This window comes from Zingiber officinale, chromosome 2B (assembly GCF_018446385.1).
Source record: "Zingiber officinale cultivar Zhangliang chromosome 2B, Zo_v1.1, whole genome shotgun sequence".
In the NCBI taxonomy this organism is placed as follows: domain Eukaryota; kingdom Viridiplantae; phylum Streptophyta; class Magnoliopsida; order Zingiberales; family Zingiberaceae; genus Zingiber; species Zingiber officinale.
This window is the reverse complement of record NC_055989.1, coordinates 128,083,568-128,106,345: the sequence shown is the minus strand read 5'-3', so window position 1 is coordinate 128,106,345 and position 22,778 is coordinate 128,083,568. Positions and strand designations below refer to the sequence as shown.

The window sequence follows — 22,778 nt, the reverse complement described above, 5'->3', positions numbered from 1 at the left end:
ATAAGTACCATTATGACACAGCCGTAATTACTATAATCACGTAAGAAAAATAAAACTGGTTTCGAAAAGGTTAAATAGGGAGGGGTGTGGAGGGTGATGGTTGAACGCAATTTTGATTATAGAAATAGTTTTTCGACGACTTCAAGAAAAAAAAACGTTTTTTTTTGCCAATAAATAATGTAGTCTTTATCCGACTACGTATCGCACGTGGACGAATGATATTTTTTAAGATAAAATTTTATATACATTTAGGAAGACTAAAAAAACTAGCGTGATAAGATAAGTAAAAAAAACTTATGAGAAATTATTAATTATATATAATTTACCATAATAAATCATATTACGTCAACGTGACAGCCAAGTCCAGACAATACCACGCATCGCACGTTACTACCAACTTTACCCAGCCAGCTGCGCCACGCCCCATGACCGCAGCAAATTAAATCTCCAATTCCCCTCAAATATCGACACGCGTCTGCACCTCGTCATTAGCATCAAACCAACGGCTACGATGAGAGATCCCATTTCGTATATGTTAGTGGACCGCAACACTCGATCCGGATATCTTTCGCCGCCCCCGAGGACTCCACTGGAGTCTGGAGGTCGTCTCCGACGGAGACTCGCCGTCTGCTAGCGGCTGCGCCTTATTCTAATCGCTTCTCGTTTAAAATTTCTGGGTTCGCTGTCTGGATTTGATGCGATTGTTGCACAGACATGGGCGGAGTTATTGTTGGACTTTCTGCGTCAGTTCGTTGCGGCCTCCCTTTCCCCCTCCCCTTCCTCTTCTCCTCTTCTTACTCCTCGTGGTTGGTGTGTAGTTGACTCCGTATGAAGCAAACTGCCCCCTTTTTCTTTTCTTACTGATTTAATTCGCAGGTTTTGGGGCGTAACCTCCAAGATTTACTCTCAGAATAGCTTTCTCCTGCGCTGAGGGGTTGCGCTTGGAGGGAATGGCAGGGCGGAGGAGAGAAAAATGGTTTCTTGGGGATGTGGCGGCGGCTGTGGCAGTGGTGCTTCTGGGTCTGGTTCGGCCTTTGGCGGCGCTGAGGCCTCTTAGGGGGATGGATTCTGCTGGTCCTTGGGGTGATGAGGTTCATATTTTTTTAATAGGTTCCATTTCTCTTGAGTATGTAGTTCCGAATGTAAAAGGCCATTTTTTAGGCTATTGAGTATTGAAATCCTCAATTATCCTGGATGATTAAACAGTTAATGCATTGTAGCGCCTTGATATTGCTATGGCGGTGGGTTGTAGATTTTTTGGGCTAATTTTTGGAGTTACATTCAATCCAGGAGCGTAAATAATCATTGAGTTTCTGGTCTTGTTGCTGCACTAATCAGATATAGGCCAAGACCTGTTAAGACATTATCATACAAGAGTTAGAAATTTCAGTCAATATAGGGTTTGGATAACTTCATTAAGCATTTAGGGCCTGAATAATTGGGATAAATAAGCAATTCTAATTATAAGTTATGTCTTCCACATTAAGTGATCATGAGACGGCTCAATCTTGCATCAAACAATTTCATTATGCTTTTATGTTTCAGTTATGTATGAAATTTCTTGATTTTAAATTCTAATCTTCCCTATATAAACTTTTTTTTGTTTTCCATGACATCTGGTACAGTTATTTACACTGTTTATCGAATCCTTTGTCTCTCTTTTTTTTTTCATGCTTTGATATGCTATTAGAAGTTGGCCGCACATCCCTATTTTCATTATTTTAACTTGCTTGTTCTACTCAACTATCAAAGATTATCCCTTCTGTTGGCAATTTGAAGTGTTAACAAAGTGGAATTAGCAATAGATGATTTGACATTCCAATTCGGCTTTTGTTCTAGTCTTTTGATTTCCATAGCTTTTGATTCCTTATATCATATTTGGTTACCAAGCAGCAACAACTCATATATTTGTTATATGCTATTTTACTTATTATTTATTCTCTACCTTGCAAAACGATAAAGGGATTGAGAGAGATGTCTTATATAGAATACAAATAGGATAGTTAAAATGGAGGAGGGCGCCGGTGTTTTATGTGATTGTAAAGCAATTCTAAACTTAAAGAGAAGTTCTACAAAACGGCGGTTAGACCTACTATGTTATATGACGCTGAATGTTGGGCTATGACTCGAGCACATGAGCAGAAGATGAGAGTTGTAGAGATTAGGATGTTAAGGTGAATGTGTGAACATACAATGATGGATAAAATTAGAAATGAGAGTACTAGAAAGAAAGTTGAAGTTGCATCTATTGAGGGAAACTCCAATAGACACGTTTAAAATGATATGTACATATACTTAGATGGCTAATAAATACTCCGGTTAGGTGATGTGAAATTATGACAAATATGCATATCAAACGAGGAAGAGAAAGAGCAAAAAAGACTGGTTAGTAACAATAAAATAAGATAAAATTTATTTAAGTATAGATGATGATATAGTAGGGAACAGAGCCCAATAACATATGATCCTATCCGAAAGTCGAAGAGACAGATGCTGGGGATGTGACGCTCCTGTTGACCTCCGATGGACTCTGCTCTCCGATGGACTCTGCTCTCGCCTGCAATACAAGTAGCGTCAGTGCCGAGCTAGGGAAAGGGTCCCGGCGATGACCCTCTGACGCTCAAGTCAGTCTTCGGTGAAGCAAGAAGGAGCAAAGAGAACTGTGGCGCAACAAAGAAATCACGAGAAAAGCATACCTCCGCCGATGCTTGGACCCCCCCCCTTTATATAGGGCTCCTGTAGCGTGTGTACACGCTTCTTAAAGCGGGCACACTTTCCCAACCTTTCCCTGAAAAGATATGTCAATAAAGTGTCCCTGACACAGTACCTTAATGGGCCGAGCATATCTTTGAAGTGACAGTGGAAGCTTCCGTCGTACGATCCTCTGTCTAACCATGCCGCCTGTCAGCGACACTAGTTCCCAAGAGGATGTCAAAGGATATCCCATTGTGCCTGCTGCTTGGCCGAACGGAATGGCCGCTCGGTCAAAATTCTAATATCCCCGCGTTATCTGCTATCACGCTGAGTGGGATAGCCGCTCGGATGAAAGTCCACTGTTGCGCCGAGCGGGAGAGCCTCTCGGCTGAAAGTCCACTGTCCGTGTCATCCGCTGTCGGGTCGAGCGGGATAGCCGCTCTGCATGAAGCCCCCGTCCACATGTTCGGCGAGTATCTCACTGTCTGCGTGCCTGGCGCCAAATATGATCCTATCCAACAGTCGAAGAGACAGATGCTGGGACGTGGCGCTCCTGCTGACCTCCGATAGACTCCGCTCCCGCCTGCAACACAAGCAGCGCAGTGCCGAGCCAGAGAAGGAGTTCCCGGCGATGGTCCTCCGACGCTCAAGTCAGTCTCCGGTGAAGCAAGAAGGAGCAAAGAGAACTGTGGCGCAACAGTAGAAATCGCGAGAAAAACATACTTTCGCTGATGCCTGGATCCCCCTTTATATAGGGCTCCTATAGTGTGTGTGCACGCTTCTTAAAGCGGGCACGCTTTGCCAAGCTTTCCCTGAAAATATATTTCAATAGTGTCCTGACACAATCCCTTAATGGGCCAAGCATATCTCTGAAGTAACAGTGAAGCTTCCGCCGTATGATCCTCTGTCTGACCATGCCGCTTGTCAGCGACACTAGCTCCGAAGAGGATGTCGAAGGATATCCCGATGTGTCTGCTGCTTGGCCGAGCGGAATGGTCGCTCGGCTAGAATCTGATATCCCTGCATTATCTGTTGTCACGTCAAGAGGGATAGCCGCTCGGCTAAAAGTCCATTCAGAGATATGCTCGGCCCGTTAAGGTACTGTGTCAGGGACACTTTATTGACATATCTTTTCAGGGAAAACTTGGGAAAGTGTGCCCGTTTTAAGAAGCGTGCACATACGCTACAGGAGCTCTATATAAAGGGGGGGTCCAAGAATCGACGGAGGTATGCTTTTCTCGCGATTTCTACTGTTACGCCACAATTCTCTTTGCTCCTTCTTGCTTCATCGGAGACTGACTTGAGCGTCGGAGGGCCATCGCTGGACCCCTTTCTTGGCTCGACACTAACGCTGCTTGTGTTGCAGGCGAGAGCGGAGTCCATCGGAGGTCAGCACGAGCGCCACGCCCCCAGCATCTGTCTCTTCGACTTTCGGACAGGATCAACGTAGAAGGATCTATATAGCCGACCCCTGGGATAAGGCTTAGTTATTGTTGTTATTCTCTACTTGCTAAGCCTTCATTAATCCTTTGGGATGTAGTATTGAAATAGTCAACAATTTGGTACATCAAGAATTTTGACTTGCATCACTTGTATGTTGCCTGTATTAAAATATATAAGATTAGTCATATTTTACAATTTTGTTCCCCAAAGTAAACAGGTGACTTGTATTCATCACATAGTTTTTCATGGTAAATTGTGTTATGAATCTGGCTCTTGTACTAGGACATTATGTAATTGAGGAAGAGCAAGGCGTGACAAGGAGGGTGGGAAAATTAGTTGTAGAAAGCAAAGTATACAAGTTATAAACTTGGTGGCAAGGCCTGTTAGCATCTTCTTTTTAGGACTTGGAATGAAATCTCTTCTTCTCAGTCCACAATATCATAGCCAAACAATAACTTCAAAAATATCTAAATGTGGTTACTGACATGTACGTAACTAGTATTATGTATCCTCAGTGAGATACTTATTGCCTAATAGGCTCAAAATTTTCTATCCATAAACTAAAATTCATCCTGGCAAACCTACTAACTATAGGACCTTTCATATGGTTTATCTGCTTTCTATTTTGCGACTTGAACAAGATCATATTGAATAGTTTCCTATTTTAAGCAATTATCCACTTGTTAATGTTAGGACCAAAAGTAGCTAGAGGGGGGGTGAATAGCTTCGCGTGTGCTCGTCGTGCTTCGTTGCTTGTTTCTTCAAAGTGATGCGCAGCGGAATACAAAGAAACACTCACACAACGCTAACACGGTTGGTTTACTTGGTATCCACCTCACAAGAGGTGACTAGTCCAAGGATCCACACCAACGCACACACCCTCCACTAATGAAACTCTCCTTTATGGTAACTACCAAGGGCGGAGAAGCCCTACAAGACTCTCAATACAAGAAGAAGAAAGGGTAGTAAAGAAATACAAGCTTACAAGCTTACAATGAAAGCACAAACCCTAACCCTAGTTTCTTCTTCTTGCTTTGATCCGCCTCTTGACTTGGAAGAGCCTCCAAGAACCTTCAAGAACTGGCGATCTTGAGCTTGAGAGTGCTGTGGAGGAGCTGGCGAGAGATCTGGAGTGAATCGGAGAAGAGATGCCGAAGGAATCGTGCGCCTGCGGCCTTTATCGACGCCAACGGTCGGATCCCGATCGATTCGAATGTTCCTCGATCGGGAGGCTTTGGATCGATCCACGGATCGATCCAGCGCCTTCGCTAAGCGCCGGATCGATCCATGGATCGATCCGCGCTCTGCTGAACAGCGTCCCAATCGATCCATCGATCGATTGAGACATCCGATCGATCCACGGATCGATCCGAGGCTCTGCTCTCGCTAAGGCTTGATCGATCCATCGATCGATCCAATTTGGTTTTGCCCAAAACCAAGTCCCAAGCCTACCAAACCAACACCCGGTCAACCTCGACTGTTGGTACACCATGCCTAGCATCCGTCACCCTTCACCCGCTAGGACTTCCCACCAAGTGTCCGGTCAATCCTTTGACCCACTTGGACTTTTCTATTCATGCCAAGTATCCGGTCACCCTTCGACCTACTTGGACTTCCATCGGTGTCCGGTCAATCCTTTCGACCTATCTCAGATTTCCTCATGCCAAGTATCCAATCAATTTGACCTACTTGGACCAGATGTCCGATCATCCTGATCCATCTGGATTTTCCTTGCCCGGCTTCACTCACGGGACTTTCACCTAGCTTCACTCACTAGGGTTTCCATCTGCCTAGCTTCACTCACTAGGGATTTCACCTGGCTTCACTCACCAGGACTTTCACCTAGCTTCACTCACTAGGGTTTTCAATCTGCCTAGCTTCACTCACTAGGGCTTTCACCTGGCTTCACTCACCAGGACTTTCACCTAGCTTCACTCACTAGGGTTTTCAATCTGCCTAGCTTCACTCACTAGGACTTTCCTTCTGCCTGGCTTCACTCACCAGGACTTCCATTCTACCTAACATCCCAGTTAGGACTTCCCAGTCAAGTATCCGGTCAACCTTGACCTACTTGACTCTTCTTCAATCAATTTCTTATTGTCAAACATCTAAACTCAAACCAAGACTCCGCTTGGTCAACCAGGTCAACCTTGACCTGAGGGATGTTGCACCAACAGTTAAATCAGTACTGTCCTAAAGTGGCGATTGAGATTTTCCTACCTCTATGCTTGAAATGCTTTAGAATTCTCCTAAATACTCACTTAGTTGGTTCAGCAATCTCTTTTAACCAGCTAGGGATATTCCATACATTTATTCTACATTACGTATCATCTATGGGACATAAGAAATAACATGGATTCTCAAAAATATTGCTTTTTTGTGTCTTGAGTTTCTTTCTCTCTCTTGGTCTTATCTGCTATTTCTCACTAGAGTTACCCAAGACACAGATAATTAGTAGCCTTATATTTGTTATTCTTCTCCCAACCTTGTATAAGCTCAACCAACATATTATTCAATAAGCTATTTGAGTTTGTTATATAGAAGAAGTCCATTACATAATGCAATGACAAGTAACTTCATGTGGATCCACCATGAATGAGGATCAAAAGTGAGAAGGGTTATGATCAAATTTATCAGACTTCAGGTTAGATATTTTCATTGGTTAGGTCATGTGCACATCAGTCATCAGTGTACTTACTGGAGATATTCTTTAACACTGATATACCTAGCTAGCTGTACTTATCAAGCTTGTGTAACTATTGTAATTACCTTTTGTGACCTTTAAGCAGTAGCTTCTATAGAGTCACATGAGAATATTCAGCCCTGGCCTTAATTCTTAACATGGAAATTGCATGCATCCATCCAAACGACTATCTGCTTTCCAATTTTTTGACTACACAAAGAAGGATCTTGAAGAACTTGGGTTACTAAGAAAGCGTCTTTCTTAAACTGTATCTAATGCAGACTTGAGGTAAGAAACCAGGTAGGGAGAGTATGTTTAGTTCTTGAATGGGTATATATTAACTTGAAGCCCTTGGTTTTCATAATACTTCTATTCATGAGCTGCACAACATCCTTTGAACATGATATGGAGTTATGAACTTTACACACTTTTGTATGTATTATTCTATAGTCATCTTGTGCGCTTATTTTTGTAGTTTTGGTTATATGATAGAAATAATTATCATTTTCTGGTTTGTTTATGGCTATATTTACCTTCTTGCAGAGACTTTTCCTGAGAAGACGTGAGAGCGATGCCAATCCTTATTCATCATGGAATATTACTGGAACATACAGAGGTTTGTATTCCACTCTTGTTTTCCAAGACATACTGTGAACGATATCATGCTAGTTAAAATGAAGATATAACTTTCTGCCTTTGGTTGAATATTGCTTCTTGTAGTCGCTTCATTGACACTCATCTTAGTGTTGCCTTTTCCAACTCGAACCTAATGATATAATTAAAATTTGCTGTGGTCAGATTCCTCTCTCATACTAAATTTAAAACTTGTTTATTTTTCTTGAATTTATAATCATTAACATCCAGTTTTGTCTTGGTAGAATTGAATTAAATCAATTTAAGCTGAATTTTCACTAAAAATGTCTTATTTTCCTTTGAGCCACTTTGTATTTATTTGTATTTGAATTACTCAACAATAGCAACAACAACGACAACAACCAAGCCTTATCCTACTAGATGAAGTCGGCTATATGGATCCTTTTATGCCATTAAGCTCTATTTCCTATTATATCATCCATACTTAAATAAATTTTATCTTATTTTATTATTGCTAACTAAGTCTTTTTTGGTTTTCCTCATTTGATATACGTGTTTGTCCTAGTTTCATGTCGCCTAACTGCAACATTTATTAATCGTCTAAGTATATGTCTGTACCATCTTAAACTTATCTCTTTGAGTTTTTTCTCGATAGATGTATCTAATGCTCTCATTTCTTATTCTATCTATTCTCGTATGTTCACACATCCGCCTTAACATCCTCATCTATGCAACTCTCATCTTTTGCTCATGTGCTCGAGTCATAACCTAACATTCAGCTCCATATAACATAGTAGGTCTAACTGCGATTTTGTAGAATTTTCCTTTTAAGTTTTAGAGGTACTCACTCTCCCATTTTAACCATCCTGGTTGTACTCTATGAAAGACATCTCTCTCAATCTATCATTTTGCAAAAATGATCTAAAATATCTAAAGCTCTCGGTTCCGGGCAACTCGTCACCTCCTATATTAATAATTGTCTCATTATGTCTGATATTGCTAAACTTAAATTCTATATATTATGTTTTTATTCTATTAAGCCTAAAACCTTTCCCTTCTAGTGTTTCCCGCCAAGATTTTAGTTTACATTTACTCCTTCACGTGTTTCATCTACCAAAACAATATCTGTAAATAACATGCACCACAGTACTGTGTCTTCACATTCAATGAGTTCGTCCATAATTAGTGTAAAAAGATAGGGTCTTAGAACTGATTCTTGATGTAACCTTATCTTTATTGGAAATGCTTCAGTTGCTCCGTTTGAAGTCTTTACTTTAGTCATTACATCCTCGTACATGTCCTTAATTAGTTCAATATATGTTACGCTAACACATCACTTTTCTAAAATTCTCTATATAATTTCTTTTATGACTCTATCATAAGCTTTTTCTAAGTCACTAAATACCATGTGTAGATCTTATTTTTGCTCTCAATATTTTTCAATTAATTGTCTAAGAATATGTATAACTTCTATTGTCGACCTTCCAAGCATTAACCCAAATTGATTTTTAGTCACCGTAGTCTCCTTCTTTAATCTTTTTTCTATTATTTTTTTCCCAAATTTCATAATATAACTCATTAATTTAATACCCCATTTGTACAATTTTGTACATCTTCCTTGTTCTTATATAAGGGAACTATAGTACTTATCCTCTATTGATCAAGCATTTTTTTTCATTTTCAATATCATGTTAAATAATTTTGTAAGTCATTCAATTCCTTGTTTCCCTTGATACTTCCATACCTCTATCGGAATATTATTTGATCCAATGGCTTTTCCATTTTGCATCCCATTTAAAGCTTGTTCTATTTATGAATTTGAATTCTACGATAAAAATTTAAATTTCTATGCTCATTTTATCTACTTAAATTACCTAAGTTAAGTTGGTCACCTAAATCTTCATTAAAAAATTGATGAAAATATCTCTTTCACCGCTCTTTTTTTCATCATTTACTAGTATCCTATTACATTCATCTTTAATATATTTTATTTGGATAAGATCTCTTGTCTTCCTTTCTCTTACTTTAGCTATTTTATAAATGTCTCTTTCCCCTTCATTCGTATCCAATTTTTGATATAGTCGTTCAAAAATTTCAGTCTTTGCTTCATTCACTGCTCTCTTAGCATCTTTCTTGGCAATTGTATATTTTTTTAAGTTTTCCTCATTAAATATATAATTCTTTATAAGCTATTCATTTTTCCTTTACTTTTTCTTGCATTTTCTCATTCCACCACTAAGATTCCTTACATAGTGGTGCATACCCCTTTGATTCATCCAGTACACTGTACTGTTAGCTACTATTTTCAACTTTGATATCATCTTATTTCATGTCGTATTAGAATCACCGTATATTTCACCTAATACTTGTACTCCTACATTCTTCTTAGATATATTTTGGTTCCCATTCTTTAACTTCCACCACTTAATTCTAGAAGTCATATTCTTTCTATTGATAGTATGTTTGAGGCGTATATCCAACATTACTAATCTGTGTTGGGTAGTTAAGTTTTCTCTAGGGATAACTTTGCAATCTTTATAAATCTTTCTATCCTTTTTCTTAACCATAAAAAAGTCAATTTGTAATTTATTATTCCTACTTTTGAATGTGACTAAGTGTTTTTCTCTTTTCTTAAAAAACGTATTAGCTAATATAAGGTCATATGTTATCGTAAAATCTATAATTTTCCCTTCCTCATTTCTCGTTCCAAACTCATAACCCCCATGTACCCTCTCATATTCCTCATTTTTCACTCCGATATGTCCATTTAGATCACCTCATATTAAAATCATTTTATTTGGTGGAATGTTATGTAATATTTCATCTAAGTCATCCCAAAACCTTGATTTTGTAACTTCATCTAATCTTACTTGCGGTGCATATACGCTAATTATGTTTATAATTTCTTTCGCTACTATTATCTTAAGGGCTATAATTCTATCATCTCTTCTAACTACTCCTACAACTTTATCATTTAGCGAACTACCTACAACAATGCTCACTGCATTTCTTGCTTTACTCTTTCTTGTGTATCATAACTTAAAACCCGAGTTCTCTATCAGTTTTGCTTTCTTACCTGTCTATTTTGTCTCTTGTACATACAAAATACTAATTCTTCTCCTAATCATCATATCTAATATCTTTATTGATTTACCAGTGAGGGTTCCTATGTTCCATGTTCCAAATCTTAGATTATTAGTTTTCCTATCATATTTGTTCTTATCCAACCTATGGTGTGAGAACTTTGGCCTATTTAACACTACACCCAAGTTTTCATGGTAGCGATCCTTGCCAATACGTTACAGTCGGACCTTGCAACGCGAATTCTTGCATATTTAGCACTACACTTGAGTTCTGGAGATGTAACGGTCCTTGTCGAGACATTACAGTCAGACCCTGCAACGTGTTCCTTCCGGGGAACAACCTAGCATTAGCACAAGCCACAATAGTTTAATGGATCTATTCATTCAATATTTGCTATAATTTTAACACCGGTTGGCAACTTAACGCAATTCTCCTCCTTTATCCAGGCTTGGGATTGACCATGACTGATTCATCACGGACGGAGTTTGTATTTGAATTACTCAATAGAGAAAAATATTCTATAGGCATGGAGATAATAGACATGTTAATCTTGTAATTTTTTGAGGTTTCCTTATATTTTTGCATCCTTGATTAATGCGAATGTCGATCAGTGTTGCTGTATAGAATATTCTCAAGTTGAGAATTTACTACTTGTATAATTAGTTTGCTACTCTGAGGCATGCTATCCTTTTAGTTTCTGCTATTCTTTTTCTCCTCATGAATCTTGATTATTCTTATAGTGCTATGCAGGAAGATGGAATTTTGTAGAGACCGCCAATGTCTCCTCTAGGCTTTTTGATTTTGGGAAATCTGATGGTGTATCAGTTTTAGAGTTGGTGAGTACGCCCACAAAGATAAGTGGTGTACACTACATTCAGGTAAAAATACATCTATTAATTGTTTTAAATCTTGTCTTCTTGTCTACTGCTTATTATTTATCATCATAAATTGTTCTTTTCCTAAGGCTGACAAAATTATTCATTTTTCATTTCCATTTATTCCTTTGCAGTGTTTATCTGAAATTAGATTATTAGATACCATATATTTGATTTTATTTATTATTTATTATTTAAATATCTTACTAAACATGTTTATATTACTTGAATAATTGTTTTATAATTTCTTATTCATAAAAAGTGTTTGTATGTCATTGACATCTGTTTTTAATGTTGTACGTTTCTGGAACTTGTGCACGAACAATGCCAAAATAGTTATTTAAATAATCATGCTATAGTAGCATAGAATTTCATTTCACCGTCTCTGGCAAGCTCTACTAGCACTATGTTAACTGGAGCTGCAGTGGTGTTTTTCAATACACTACAAACCTGGTCACCTCACATACTTCAGTAAATCACTGGCATGCTCCTAATCTAGTTTGTCAGTAGTTGGAAAAGCTTTTGATAGGCCACCTTAATCTATTTTCACGATAATCCATGCCAAACCAACTTAAAGGATGGATTAAGAAATTGTAGACTTTCACTATCTTGGATCATTAACTCATCACTGCTAATTTTGGTAATGGCAGGGGGCAGTTACTTTCTATGATGTGTTTGAAAATGGACATGATCATGGATTTGCTAAGATGAGAGTAGAAGGTGTATATATTTGGCCCTTTAGACAACTTCGAATGGTAGCTAGCAGGTAAATTTATCAAGTCCATTTTTCTCTCCCATATTGTATTATACTGCTGTGGTAGTATTTACTAATGATATTGATGTTCTTGAGCTAAATTTCTTAATGTTCCTGTGATGCTTTGGATATTTAGATAATCTCAGCTTATGAAGGTTCTAGCATCCACAATCCATATTCAAGTTCCAGTGTCATATCTTTTAATAGAAATTCCTGTGGATGCTGAAGTTTATACTTCACAGATTATCATCTGCTATCAGTTTTCCTTTCTTATATGAACACTGGATTGTTCTACATTTGTCTCTGAAAATTTGAGTCTGACAATTTTGAAAATTACATGTACTGGGAACTCTTTCTAACTTGGGGGATAAGCCACCTTTCTTTTGATATTGAAATATATGAAGGATTGGCTCTCCCCAAATACTTAAACACAACTTGATGATGATGATGGTGACAAAGAATTGACTCTAATGTGTTTAGTTTCAATTAATATTACTTAATAAGCATATTGTTGAGACTTTAGGATGAGTATGATTCTTTGTTGTGTGAACTTTAAATGAAGAGTATAACTGAACCTTCCATGTTACTTTCTTGGTCCTTTTTCACCATGGAACTTCTGGCTCTGCTAATTGCAATTTGTATTGGACGGTCAATGTCATAACAAATGTATACTGTCTGTCTAGTGAAATCTTCTTTCACACAGTGGAATATACTTTTTGAAGCTATATTAACCTAGCTTGATGTTTTGGTTCCTTTCCTTCTTAGTATCATAGTATCAATGACGCAATTACCTTCATCTACAAGTCAGATTGCTCTATGCTGGCTACTTGTGTACATACGCAAATAGTCAGTGTTGGTGCAATCAACTTCTTTGATCCCTCTCTCGACTGCACCGATCCTACAGTCAACCTATAGTTAATTTGATGTATGGATATATACATATCTGCTGTGATGAATCCAATTTCTCAACTTTTGCATCTCTGCATTTTTTTTTTAATTTGCTTTTGCTTTGTGTGTAGCCGAATTGTGGATTAACTACTGTCTACTAATGGTGTCTTGATATTATTTTGAAACTAAAGTGATTTACCTTTTTGACAGTGGAGCAGATGTTAAGTCTGTTCGAGAAGAGGATTACTTTTTGTCCAATCCATATTACTTGGTAACTATTTCATATTCATTACAAAAAGTTCAGTTTCTTTTCTCATGTATTATTAAAATTTCTAAGCAAGGACAATTGTACATATTGCTGTGGTGCACTGGTGCTTTTTGTTTATGCTAAACTCTTTTTAGTACTAGTGTTTCTTTGAGATTTCCTGATGACATGGTGAATTTGAAAATCAAGGTTTAAAATTTTGACCTATGTTGAAGTTTCGGCCCAAGACTGAAACGATACGGTTTTGGTATCGGTATCGTATCGTGCCGTGCCGTGCCGATATGGTTTCGGTATTTTTTTTATATATATAGTAATTATTAGATAAATATATTTATTATGTATAATTTAAAAATAAGTTATATATTAAATTTATATAAGTTCTCCATTATTAAACAACATAATATTGTTAGAAAAAATGATTAAATATAGTTTTCTGTAAAAAAATTTGATCTATTAATAATGTGAATTAAAATTAATACATCATAATATGTTACTTTGCAAATAGTAAAAGGAGTAGCGTGAATCAGATAGAAACATTGGTTCTTATAATATTTTTTTAAGGTAACCTCTATAGTTCTCCAATGTCCAGATTAAATAATCATAATTATATAAATTAATATAAAATACTATTTTATATATAATAATTATATAAATTAATACAAAGCTACTATTTTATATATAATAATTATATAAATTAATTATTTATTCATTTAATTAATTATTAATTTAAATAATAGATATTTAAAATAATAAAAAAATATTAAAATATCAATTAAATATTAAAACAGTAAAAAAATATCAGAATATAAATTTAATTTATTATAATTTTAATAAAAAAGTTTAGAATTTTTATAAAATTTTTAAGGATTTTTTAGAATTTTTATATAAAATTTAAAATAGTAAAAACAATTTCAGATTATCATTTAACAAAATTTATTATTTTTTTAAAATTTTAAATATATTTTTTATATTTTATTGAGATAATTTAATTAGGATTTACGAAAGTCTCTTTAAAACAACACTTAAGTGGGAAATACTTAAATTATTTAAATTACAAATTTTGCACAGTAGCCTGTGACGCATGCTCGGGACCTCGAGCCCACAATGCACGTCCACGACTCCTCCGGTGTCCCGCACCTCTCCTGCAACGCCGGAAGTGTCCCGCTACACTTTCGGCTCCTCCAGAAGGGTCGTGTCGTGACGCCTCTAGTGCCTGCGACACTTCAGGCGTCCTGCGACGCCTTCGTTGGCACCGAAGGCGTCCGGAAGCATCCGATGACTCATTCGGGACACCTACTACTCGCGACGCACGATTGAAACAGCTGCGCGTAGGGTGCCGGTTTCGGTTCATGGAACGGTAAAAACTAAAAACCATCCGTGCTGAGCGGCACGGAACGGTATTTCCATCCATTTTGAATGTTCAAGAAATTTTCATACCAGTGTTTACATGCACTTTTTCTTTAAAAAAAATCATGTAACTATCATGGTTTGAAATTTCATACCGTGTCGAGTGAAATGGTCGAAATATATCATTCCAATAAATTACTAAAACTTGATATCACTCCATCAACACAAACAATGCCTTTTTCCTATGATTCATTTCCTTCTTCAACCTCTAATCCGTCACCACCATCATGCATCAGAATGTTATACTAAAACAATATCCTTCCAATCCAAGATCAAAACTCCTCAACATTCTGAACATTTGTAACTATATCTGCAATATATTAAAAATAATAAAATTATTTTTTTATTTTAGGATTTTATAATGTACTTGCTCTTTTCTTAGAAAGTGCAGTAAAATGGTGTTTTTTGTCTCTTTTTCCAAACAGCTTGGTTTGTTTTCTTCGCAAGTGCTTCAAGAATCTCACCAAGATAAAGTATGGAGGAGAAAATGTAAGTGTCTTCCCGCTTCCTCTTGGTCTTTTTCTATTTTTATGTGGACTGGCATTGCAACTTGTCACTGCATTCTAACTTCTTTTTTCAGCTCTAAATTATGACATGGACAAACATTGTAACATAGAAATAGCTGCTCAAGTTTCACGTACATCATCTCGACAAAGTGGTACTGGTTTCTTTGATATCACATCAGTTCACTTTTATTGTTTATTGTATCATTGCTTCTATACCTCCATATATGAGGGGGAAATCATATCATGCTGATGTAATATGCATTGTTGGTGAAATTACTTATCATTGTTCTTTTTACTAACTTTTGGCAAGTATATGTTTTCTCATAATTATTTGGATGTGTGATCATTGAAACATGTGTTTAAAGTATATATTTTTGACTTAAACTGGTATTATTGAATTAAAAAAACGAATGTCAATGCTCAAGGCTTGCAAAACCAATTGCCTCTATCATCTTTTCGAAGCTATTTAAATTATTCATGTCAGATTTATTACCAAATGAGTGCCTTGGCAGAAGATGGTAAAAAGATGATATGATACATCAGTTTTACTAACATAAATGTCCATTTGACGAAATTAAGATCAGATCCCCAATTCATTTTTTTTGTTTTTTAGAAAAAATAATGGTCAATGATTCAAATATTGAGATCATAAAAACTTAAAATTGTTTAAAGATGTGCTTAGGTGTAATATGATTACTGCATTTTCTTTATTCTTGAAGTTTTGAAATATTAAATTGTTTAGACCAAGGATTGAAAGCTCATTGCAAGCTACAGTTTTAGTCTCTGATCCACAATGTCCAGTGCAGACTCGCTGTGCTAGAGGTACCAACAAGAAGGATGAAAGAATTGGGGAGGAGAAGAGGAAGAAGATCAGGAAGGAAGAAGAGAATTAGGAGTACCAAATCCTATCCTTCTTGCCATGCAGAACATTCCATTGTGTTGTTGTCATAAGAGTCTTACGTGTTTGAGGAAGCTTTACAGGACATCGTAGAAGCCTTGCATGCCTTAGGTGAAGCTTTGTGATCAGTTTCACCAACTTCCATTGAGCAAGATTTCAAACTATGGTTTAGAAAACAACAAGTAGAAGCAACAAAGACTAAAAATGCATAGGCGCCACGACTTTATCAAGGAAAAATTATGGCACAATGTCCTTGTCAAACATGCGCAACACCAACCAAAGCATTGTAATTATTGTTCACGTATCCTATGATATTTTGCCGTTGTGCATCATGCTGATTTGAAATGGTTGTTTTTTCATAGGAATTATAGGCCTTCAATCTTAACCTAGACCCCTGGTCAAGTTCTTATTCATAGATGCTCAACTCGTTAAATACCTTCATATTGCATAGTAATAACCTATTACAAAAATACAGATTGAGATGTCAAGATGTACTGAGTTTCACATACCACAATATGATTTCACAAACATGGCGTTTCCATTTGTTCTGATGCATGCATGCATGCATGGCTTCTGCTTCTGTCAACATTGTGCATCTTTACCATATTCATTCGCTTGATTCTGCTTTCTGTTTCTTAATTTAGGAGGTAGAGACAATGAACAGTACCATTTAGAGGGCTTCTTAGAGAGTCCAAAGGTTGAAGATGATGGAGAGTGCTTTTCCCCCATTTTGTTGAATGCTACCTCATTGAACATTGAGGTTTACTACAATAAAGCAGTCAACTACACGCTGATGGTCACCTTTGTATCCTTTATAATCAATCAACAATGTGCTTGTTGATTTTCCTTCCTTCTTTGGGATACCTTGACATCTAATAGGTCTCCTTCCTTCAAGTTCTTCTTCTGATCAGACAAATGGAGCATAGCAATACCCAATCAGTGAGTATATCATCCAAAAATTTATAATTATCGTCATTCTCATTTCTCTGTCCTAACTATCTGCGGTTGGTCGGTTACATGGTATCCCATTTTTTTGCTCTTTGCAAGGTTATATCTATAATAATATTCAAATATATTAAATTATCTTTTATTAAATTGACTAAAAGATTTTTTTATCTCCCTCTAGTCCTTATTTCCGTTCCATTCTAATAGATTCATCTCGCCCGACCATAGCATATATTGGCCATGTTTTAACATATTTATACTATGTCTATCTATTTTTCTCATTCTATTACCTATTGGAATTGAAGGGGAGCTTTGGCGCAATAGTAAAATTGTTACCGTGTGACCTAAAGGTCACGGTTTCGAGTCTTGAAAATAGCCTCTTGTAAAGTAAGGTAAGCTACCTACAATAGACCCTTCCTTAGGACCTCGCATTGGCAGGAGCTTCGTGCACCGAGTTGTCCTTTTTTGATTACCCATTAGAATTATACCTAATTGCTTTTGAATAACAATATTATTTTATTTTTTTTTCCTTTTTACTTACCCCACACATCAACATTAATATCCTTATCTTTGTTACATTGGCTTTTTATACATGTTTCTAAGTCCTTATAAAAGGGCAGCCCGGCATATAAAGCTCCCGCCAATGTGGTCAATTGTATGCATTCCTAGTTGCATTGTAAGAGGTTATTTCTACGACTCGAACCCGTGACCTCTAGGTCATATGACAACAATTTTACTATTGCTCCAAGGCTCTCCTTTGTCCAAATACCAAGAAATGGTTGGATCTTTCTAACCGTGTAAATGCTATTGGCAGGGTGCTGTGAAGGTTTCTATCGTAATGATCGGACAACAAGCTATATTGGATGCATATATGTGTTTATTACATTTGACAGCAGGAATCTTAGTTGGTGAGTTTCATAAATATTTGAAGTTCTGTAATTTCTGTCAGTTTAGAGCAAGTTCATGATTTGCATTTTGAATTTCTCTTTTTGCTGGATTCTTTTAGCACAAATTGTGAATATCTTGTCGTTCAAGTGATTACATGTTAGGCATCAGTTTCATGTCGTGCTTCATTGTGCATTTGTTAGTGTAGGACAACTATCACAAGGTAACTTATGACAAGTGCTCGAATGGATAGGTTAGGCGTTAACCATTAGTTTCGTGGTGATTGATCCATGAGATAATTGGAGAGGCAGCCTCCCCTCAAGTTGCAAGCTTTTGGTGGCATGAAGCACCAAAAGAGATTTGCAAAATACTTCCGCTAGTTCTACATTGATACAAGAAGAAGCAATCTATTGTTTATTGAGTTGGCAGGCGACCTCACCAAAATGAGTGTCATTTAGGTTGTCGGGATTGGATTTCTCAATGTAGTAGATTACTGAGGATAGATTTAATATTTTTTTCTCAATTTAACAGAATTTGTTTCCTTGAAATAAAATCCTCCTAACGACCTAAAATATCCTAGTAATTCTTACTATTATATGTTGTTAGGCATCACTAAACTATCACTATGATCTTATATCTATGTTGTTTCTTTAGCTTTTAAAGTATTGCACATTTCTAATCCTTCCACTGGTCAACTAATTCTGCATTTCTATGCACACAGAGTCGCTATTCAATGCATTTGCGACAGCGGCTTTCTTCAAGTTTGTTATTTTCTCGATTTTTGAGATGAGATATCTCCTTTCCATATGGAAGGCAGGTAGACCTATCAACAGTGGAGAAGGTTGGGAAACTATGCGGCATGAGCTGTCTGTTCTTTACAGCCGTTTTTGTGAGTTCCCGTTTGCTTGGTGAATTGCTGGACTTTATTTTGTATGGTTTACATCTGATAAAGACTAGTGTTAGTTTTCTTTGATGTTTAATAGATACTTGAATGGTTATTCTAATATTTATACCGCATGTCGATATATGCCGGTTTTACAAATCGGCATATTCAAACAATGTACAAAAACATCTTGGAAACATTTGAGAACCTAGAAAACAAGCAACTTGTCATATAACTCGAGCGATAATTCATGGCATCAACTTCATAGAATGGGAACTACAATGATCAGTAAACAAGCTTCATGTCGATCAACTATGATAAATCTGATTTTGAAGAGAACTTTGAATTACTCAATCAATGCTTTCGGTGTTGATGATTGAATTCACCAGTTTCTAGTAGTATACATTTTGATGCGTGAACTTTCAGTGCCGATGTCTGAACTTTCAGTGCTTTAGAACATTTGATTTCTTAAGTTTGTTTTGCCTACACCTTCGCAATGTCTTCAATCGGCTTGTACATCATAAAATAAGCCAACTGAAATCCTTTTAATGATATCGAGAATATATTTTTTTCTTGGTTACTTTCATGCTTAACCAAAGTCTCCTGCTTTACAGATGGCATTCTTTTGGGAGGAGTTCTCTTCATGTATGAGCTGCACAATTTCCTTCGTCCTATTCTTTTAGTTATGTACTCGTTTTGGATCCCTCAGATAATCACTAATGTCGTCCGGGATACAAGAAAACCCCTGCACCCTCATTACATAATAGGCATGACGCTCACTCGTACTGCAATTCCACTATACATATTTGGTTGCCCGAACAACTTTCTGCGAATTCAGATCGACCGAAGTTGGTGTGTATCTTTCTTGTTGTTTATGACATTGCAAGCACTGATCCTTCTGCTTCAGAATTATTTTGGATCCCGGTGGTTTATTCCCCGTCAGGTATGTCTTTATCAAATTCTACTGAAAAGACTTCAAATGTTCTTTTTCTCGGTTGATGGTTCTTTCTGGAGTTGCACAAGGCTTCATAAGTTGGCTTGTACAACTATTTACTGCCTGTGATTTACAGATCCTACCGGAGAAATATAACTACTACCGAAAGCTCGGGAACCACAGTAATCAAGCAGTTGATTGTGTGATTTGCATGACTGGTATCGAACTTCCACAACGTCTGAATGATTACATGGTATTGAGAGTTCCATTTTCCCCCCCTGAAACCAAAATGCTGTTGCCATAGACTTACAGTTAAGCTCTACTCCCACAGGTTACACCATGCGATCACTGCTTCCATACTGGATGCTTACAGAGATGGATGGACATTAAGATGGAATGCCCGACTTGCCGACGTTCCCTCCCACCTGCATGATCATACTTGACTGGAATTGTAAGCATTTAAGACTTGCATAAAATATCTTAATATTCAAAATATATTTGTGAAATTACTAGGACAACAAGTTAAAAAAAATTCAGGTCTGATTGGGCGCTTCTTTTATAGGAAACCTATCAAAGGATCAAAAAGTGTAACAAAGATATGCATACATGACTAAAGATCTGTCGTATGATCTCGAAATTTCTGGAGATCCTGATTTGTGTTCATGAAATATCAATATTGTAAAGTTGAAAGGATGGCCTGAGGATCTGAAGAAAAGATCAGATGAATCTAATAGAAAATAGCATTGTAAGTGATAATATTGTAATATTTCCACTATTCTTTTTTCGCTGTGCTAGTGTTACAAATATGTTTGCTCTTCTTCTTATTTCAAAGCTGACAATAAATTGCTATCCAGTAGAATGTAATTTTTATCTTCTATAGCATCAATAAGCTCAGCTAAAGAAATCAAGGTTCTTCAATTATTTCTCCAACCATCTCATTAACTCATTATGAAGTGTTCAAGTGCATTTCTGAGTATCCATTTTGAATATGAAAAAGTTCCTTTCTTTCAATCCATGTACACATGTTTTTCCATCTCATCTACATCCTATTTTAACTCTCATTTGCACTTGTTTGACTTATGTTATGTGATGCCCCTGTTCTTCGTATAGGTGCATTTAATCTTAATGTTAAGTAGACTCTACACATCCTACACTGAAGCTCCGCGAAGGGGGTCACATTTAAAATTGTCCAAGTATTTGATGAAATTATTAGCAATACTATGGTTGTTGGGATACAATCAAAGCTTATATTGAAAAAATAGGAAAATAATCATGGATTTAAAAGATGTAAGATATCTTAGTATGAGACTTTTTTGGGTAGAGTCTAAAAATAAAATCATAAGAGCTTAAGTCCCAAATAAATAATATCATATCATTGTGGAAATATCTAAATTCTTTTGGTCCGGAGGCCCGGAGCCGGTCAAGAGTGATTGAATGTTGATGCTTTCAGGGAGGCTCAGAGCAGATCAGGATAACTAAATGCTCGCGGGAAGGCTTAGAACAACTCAAGAGTGATCAGATGCTCGCGGAGAGGCCCGAACCATAAGAGTAATAATGATCCTTTGTTCAAGGGGAAGATTGTTGTTAAAGTCCCACATTGAAAAAGATATGAAGAAGATCATGGTTTAAAAGGATATAAGATATTTCTATTGACACGAGGCCTTTTTGATAGAATCTAAAAATAAAATTATGAGAGTTTAGGTCTAAAGTGGACAGTATCATATTCTCATGGAGATATTTAAATTCTTTTGGTCCTAGTAAACATACTATCAGAGGTCATGAGAGGTTATGAGGTTGTTATGAGGACAACAGGGAACTAAAGAATGAGATTATTTTTTGCATTCAAATGTGCTTAAAAATTTTAATGCTTACCTGAAAGGTACGATGGAAGGTAGGAGGATGGGATAAAAGTTCAGTCTTGTTGAATCTGAAAGGCACGACGGCGCGAACACTTAATCTACTGCTTGTCTCACCCTGATACGAGTAATAAAGCTTTTAAGACTTGTAGGAGTTTCAAATGGGTTTAAACGATCTGTGACTAATTACAAAGACAATAATGTTCTCACTCCATCAGTCCTCGTTAGCTACAGAATCAAAAATTTGGGCACGAGATTTACTGAACAAATGCAGGATATGGTTAAGGGTATTGGTAAACACTCGCAAAATCTAACCATTGGTGGTACGAGAAGCATCAGTAGTATCGAAACAATGTCACTTAAGAGGATTACAGCATCATCAAAAGTGACAGCAATGAACAAAAGATCATGGTGAGTTTAATACCGGTTCCCATCAGATCTGAAAAAAAAAAAAGACTAATAAGATATAGCCGATAGCTTGAATGAGTTGTTTACGATTATTTTATCAGTCAAGAAACTCTTCTTTTGCTTTATTGATTCTTCATGTTTGCATAAACTAAATATAAACTAGTACATTCTTCACGTCCAGTATATTCTAAAGATGTAAATTCAAACTCTGTTTCACTGATCCAATTGGAAACTGAAGTCACACAAAACTGAACAGGATTCTGCGACAAAATTTTGTCTACGAGTGAAACTTCCATTCTTTCTACGGATGCCACCAAAAGACACCCTTTCGAGAAATCAAATTTGTTTACCATCCATCCAAATAGGGTCAATACAATGCCAGTAAAACCCTCAAAACCAAGACGACATCACAAATTTGACAAACCAGACGGAAAAAAAAGAAGAGATCTGTGAAACCGGAACAAGAGATCAAGAAGTTGGGCGTACTCACAGAGGACGAAGAGGGAAGCGGCGAGGCGGTTCGTACGGGCACCGAGCAGCGGAGTGCCTCCCATTTCGGACTCCTCCGCTTGTTAAGGGCGATGGAGAGGTGTCGGTGGCAGTGGGGGAAGCGGACCGCATTTATAAGCAGCGCCGGTGATCCACGGACCGGACCGGGCCGGGCGGTTCGACACGGATAAGATGATGTGGTTTGGTTTGATCTAAGTTATTATCTTGCATATTTTCAAAGTTAAAGATGGATCATTTACAAAATACCAAGTTGATTTTAAAATCCT

At 37.0% G+C, this 22,778-nt stretch overlaps 1 protein-coding gene and 1 long non-coding RNA gene across 6 annotated transcripts; one reads left to right on the top strand and one right to left on the bottom strand.

Annotated features, from left to right (window-relative positions):
* Positions 1–565: 565 nt before the first annotated feature.
* On the top strand, positions 566–20,656 carry LOC122047105 (transmembrane E3 ubiquitin-protein ligase FLY2-like). 3 transcript variants are annotated; one of them, XM_042608156.1, is made up of 16 exons: positions 566–806; positions 877–1,091; positions 7,364–7,436; positions 11,249–11,376; positions 12,024–12,139; positions 13,226–13,286; positions 15,113–15,176; positions 15,268–15,345; positions 16,736–16,896; positions 16,971–17,030; positions 17,851–17,944; positions 18,643–18,810; positions 19,419–19,747; positions 19,875–19,991; positions 20,070–20,189; positions 20,301–20,656. In XM_042608156.1, the coding sequence occupies exons 2-15, from the start codon at positions 951–953 to the stop codon at positions 20,169–20,171; spliced, it is 1,692 nt and encodes a 563-aa protein (XP_042464090.1). In that variant the 5' UTR covers positions 566–806; positions 877–950; the 3' UTR covers positions 20,172–20,189; positions 20,301–20,656. The 3 variants fall into 3 exon arrangements, with proteins under 3 accessions (XP_042464090.1, XP_042464091.1, XP_042464092.1); XM_042608157.1 differs by having other exon boundaries at positions 566–810; XM_042608158.1 differs by lacking the exon at positions 566–806 and having other exon boundaries at positions 952–1,091; positions 11,239–11,376.
* LOC122047106 lies at positions 19,419–22,713 on the bottom strand. 3 transcript variants are annotated; one of them, XR_006130476.1, is made up of 4 exons: positions 22,493–22,713; positions 21,910–22,033; positions 21,611–21,712; positions 19,419–20,163 (listed from the first exon to the last, which is right to left on the bottom strand). It is a non-coding gene; the product is annotated as an uncharacterized LOC122047106 (long non-coding RNA). The 3 variants fall into 3 exon arrangements; XR_006130475.1 differs by lacking the exon at positions 21,910–22,033; XR_006130474.1 differs by lacking the exons at positions 21,611–21,712; positions 21,910–22,033.
* Between the last annotated feature and the right edge of the window lie 65 nt (positions 22,714–22,778).

Bases quoted from the DNA above. Each gene is read 5' to 3' on its own strand.
- LOC122047105 (XM_042608156.1), top strand. From the start codon at position 951: ATGGCAGGGCGGAGGAGAGAAAAATGGTTTCTTGGGGATGTGGCGGCG. The intron at 11,377-12,023 runs GTAAAAATACAT...TGGTAATGGCAG, and splicing joins GTGGTGTACACTACATTCAG to GGGGCAGTTACTTTCTATGA. The intron at 16,897-16,970 runs GTATCCTTTATA...GACATCTAATAG, and splicing joins ACACGCTGATGGTCACCTTT to GTCTCCTTCCTTCAAGTTCT.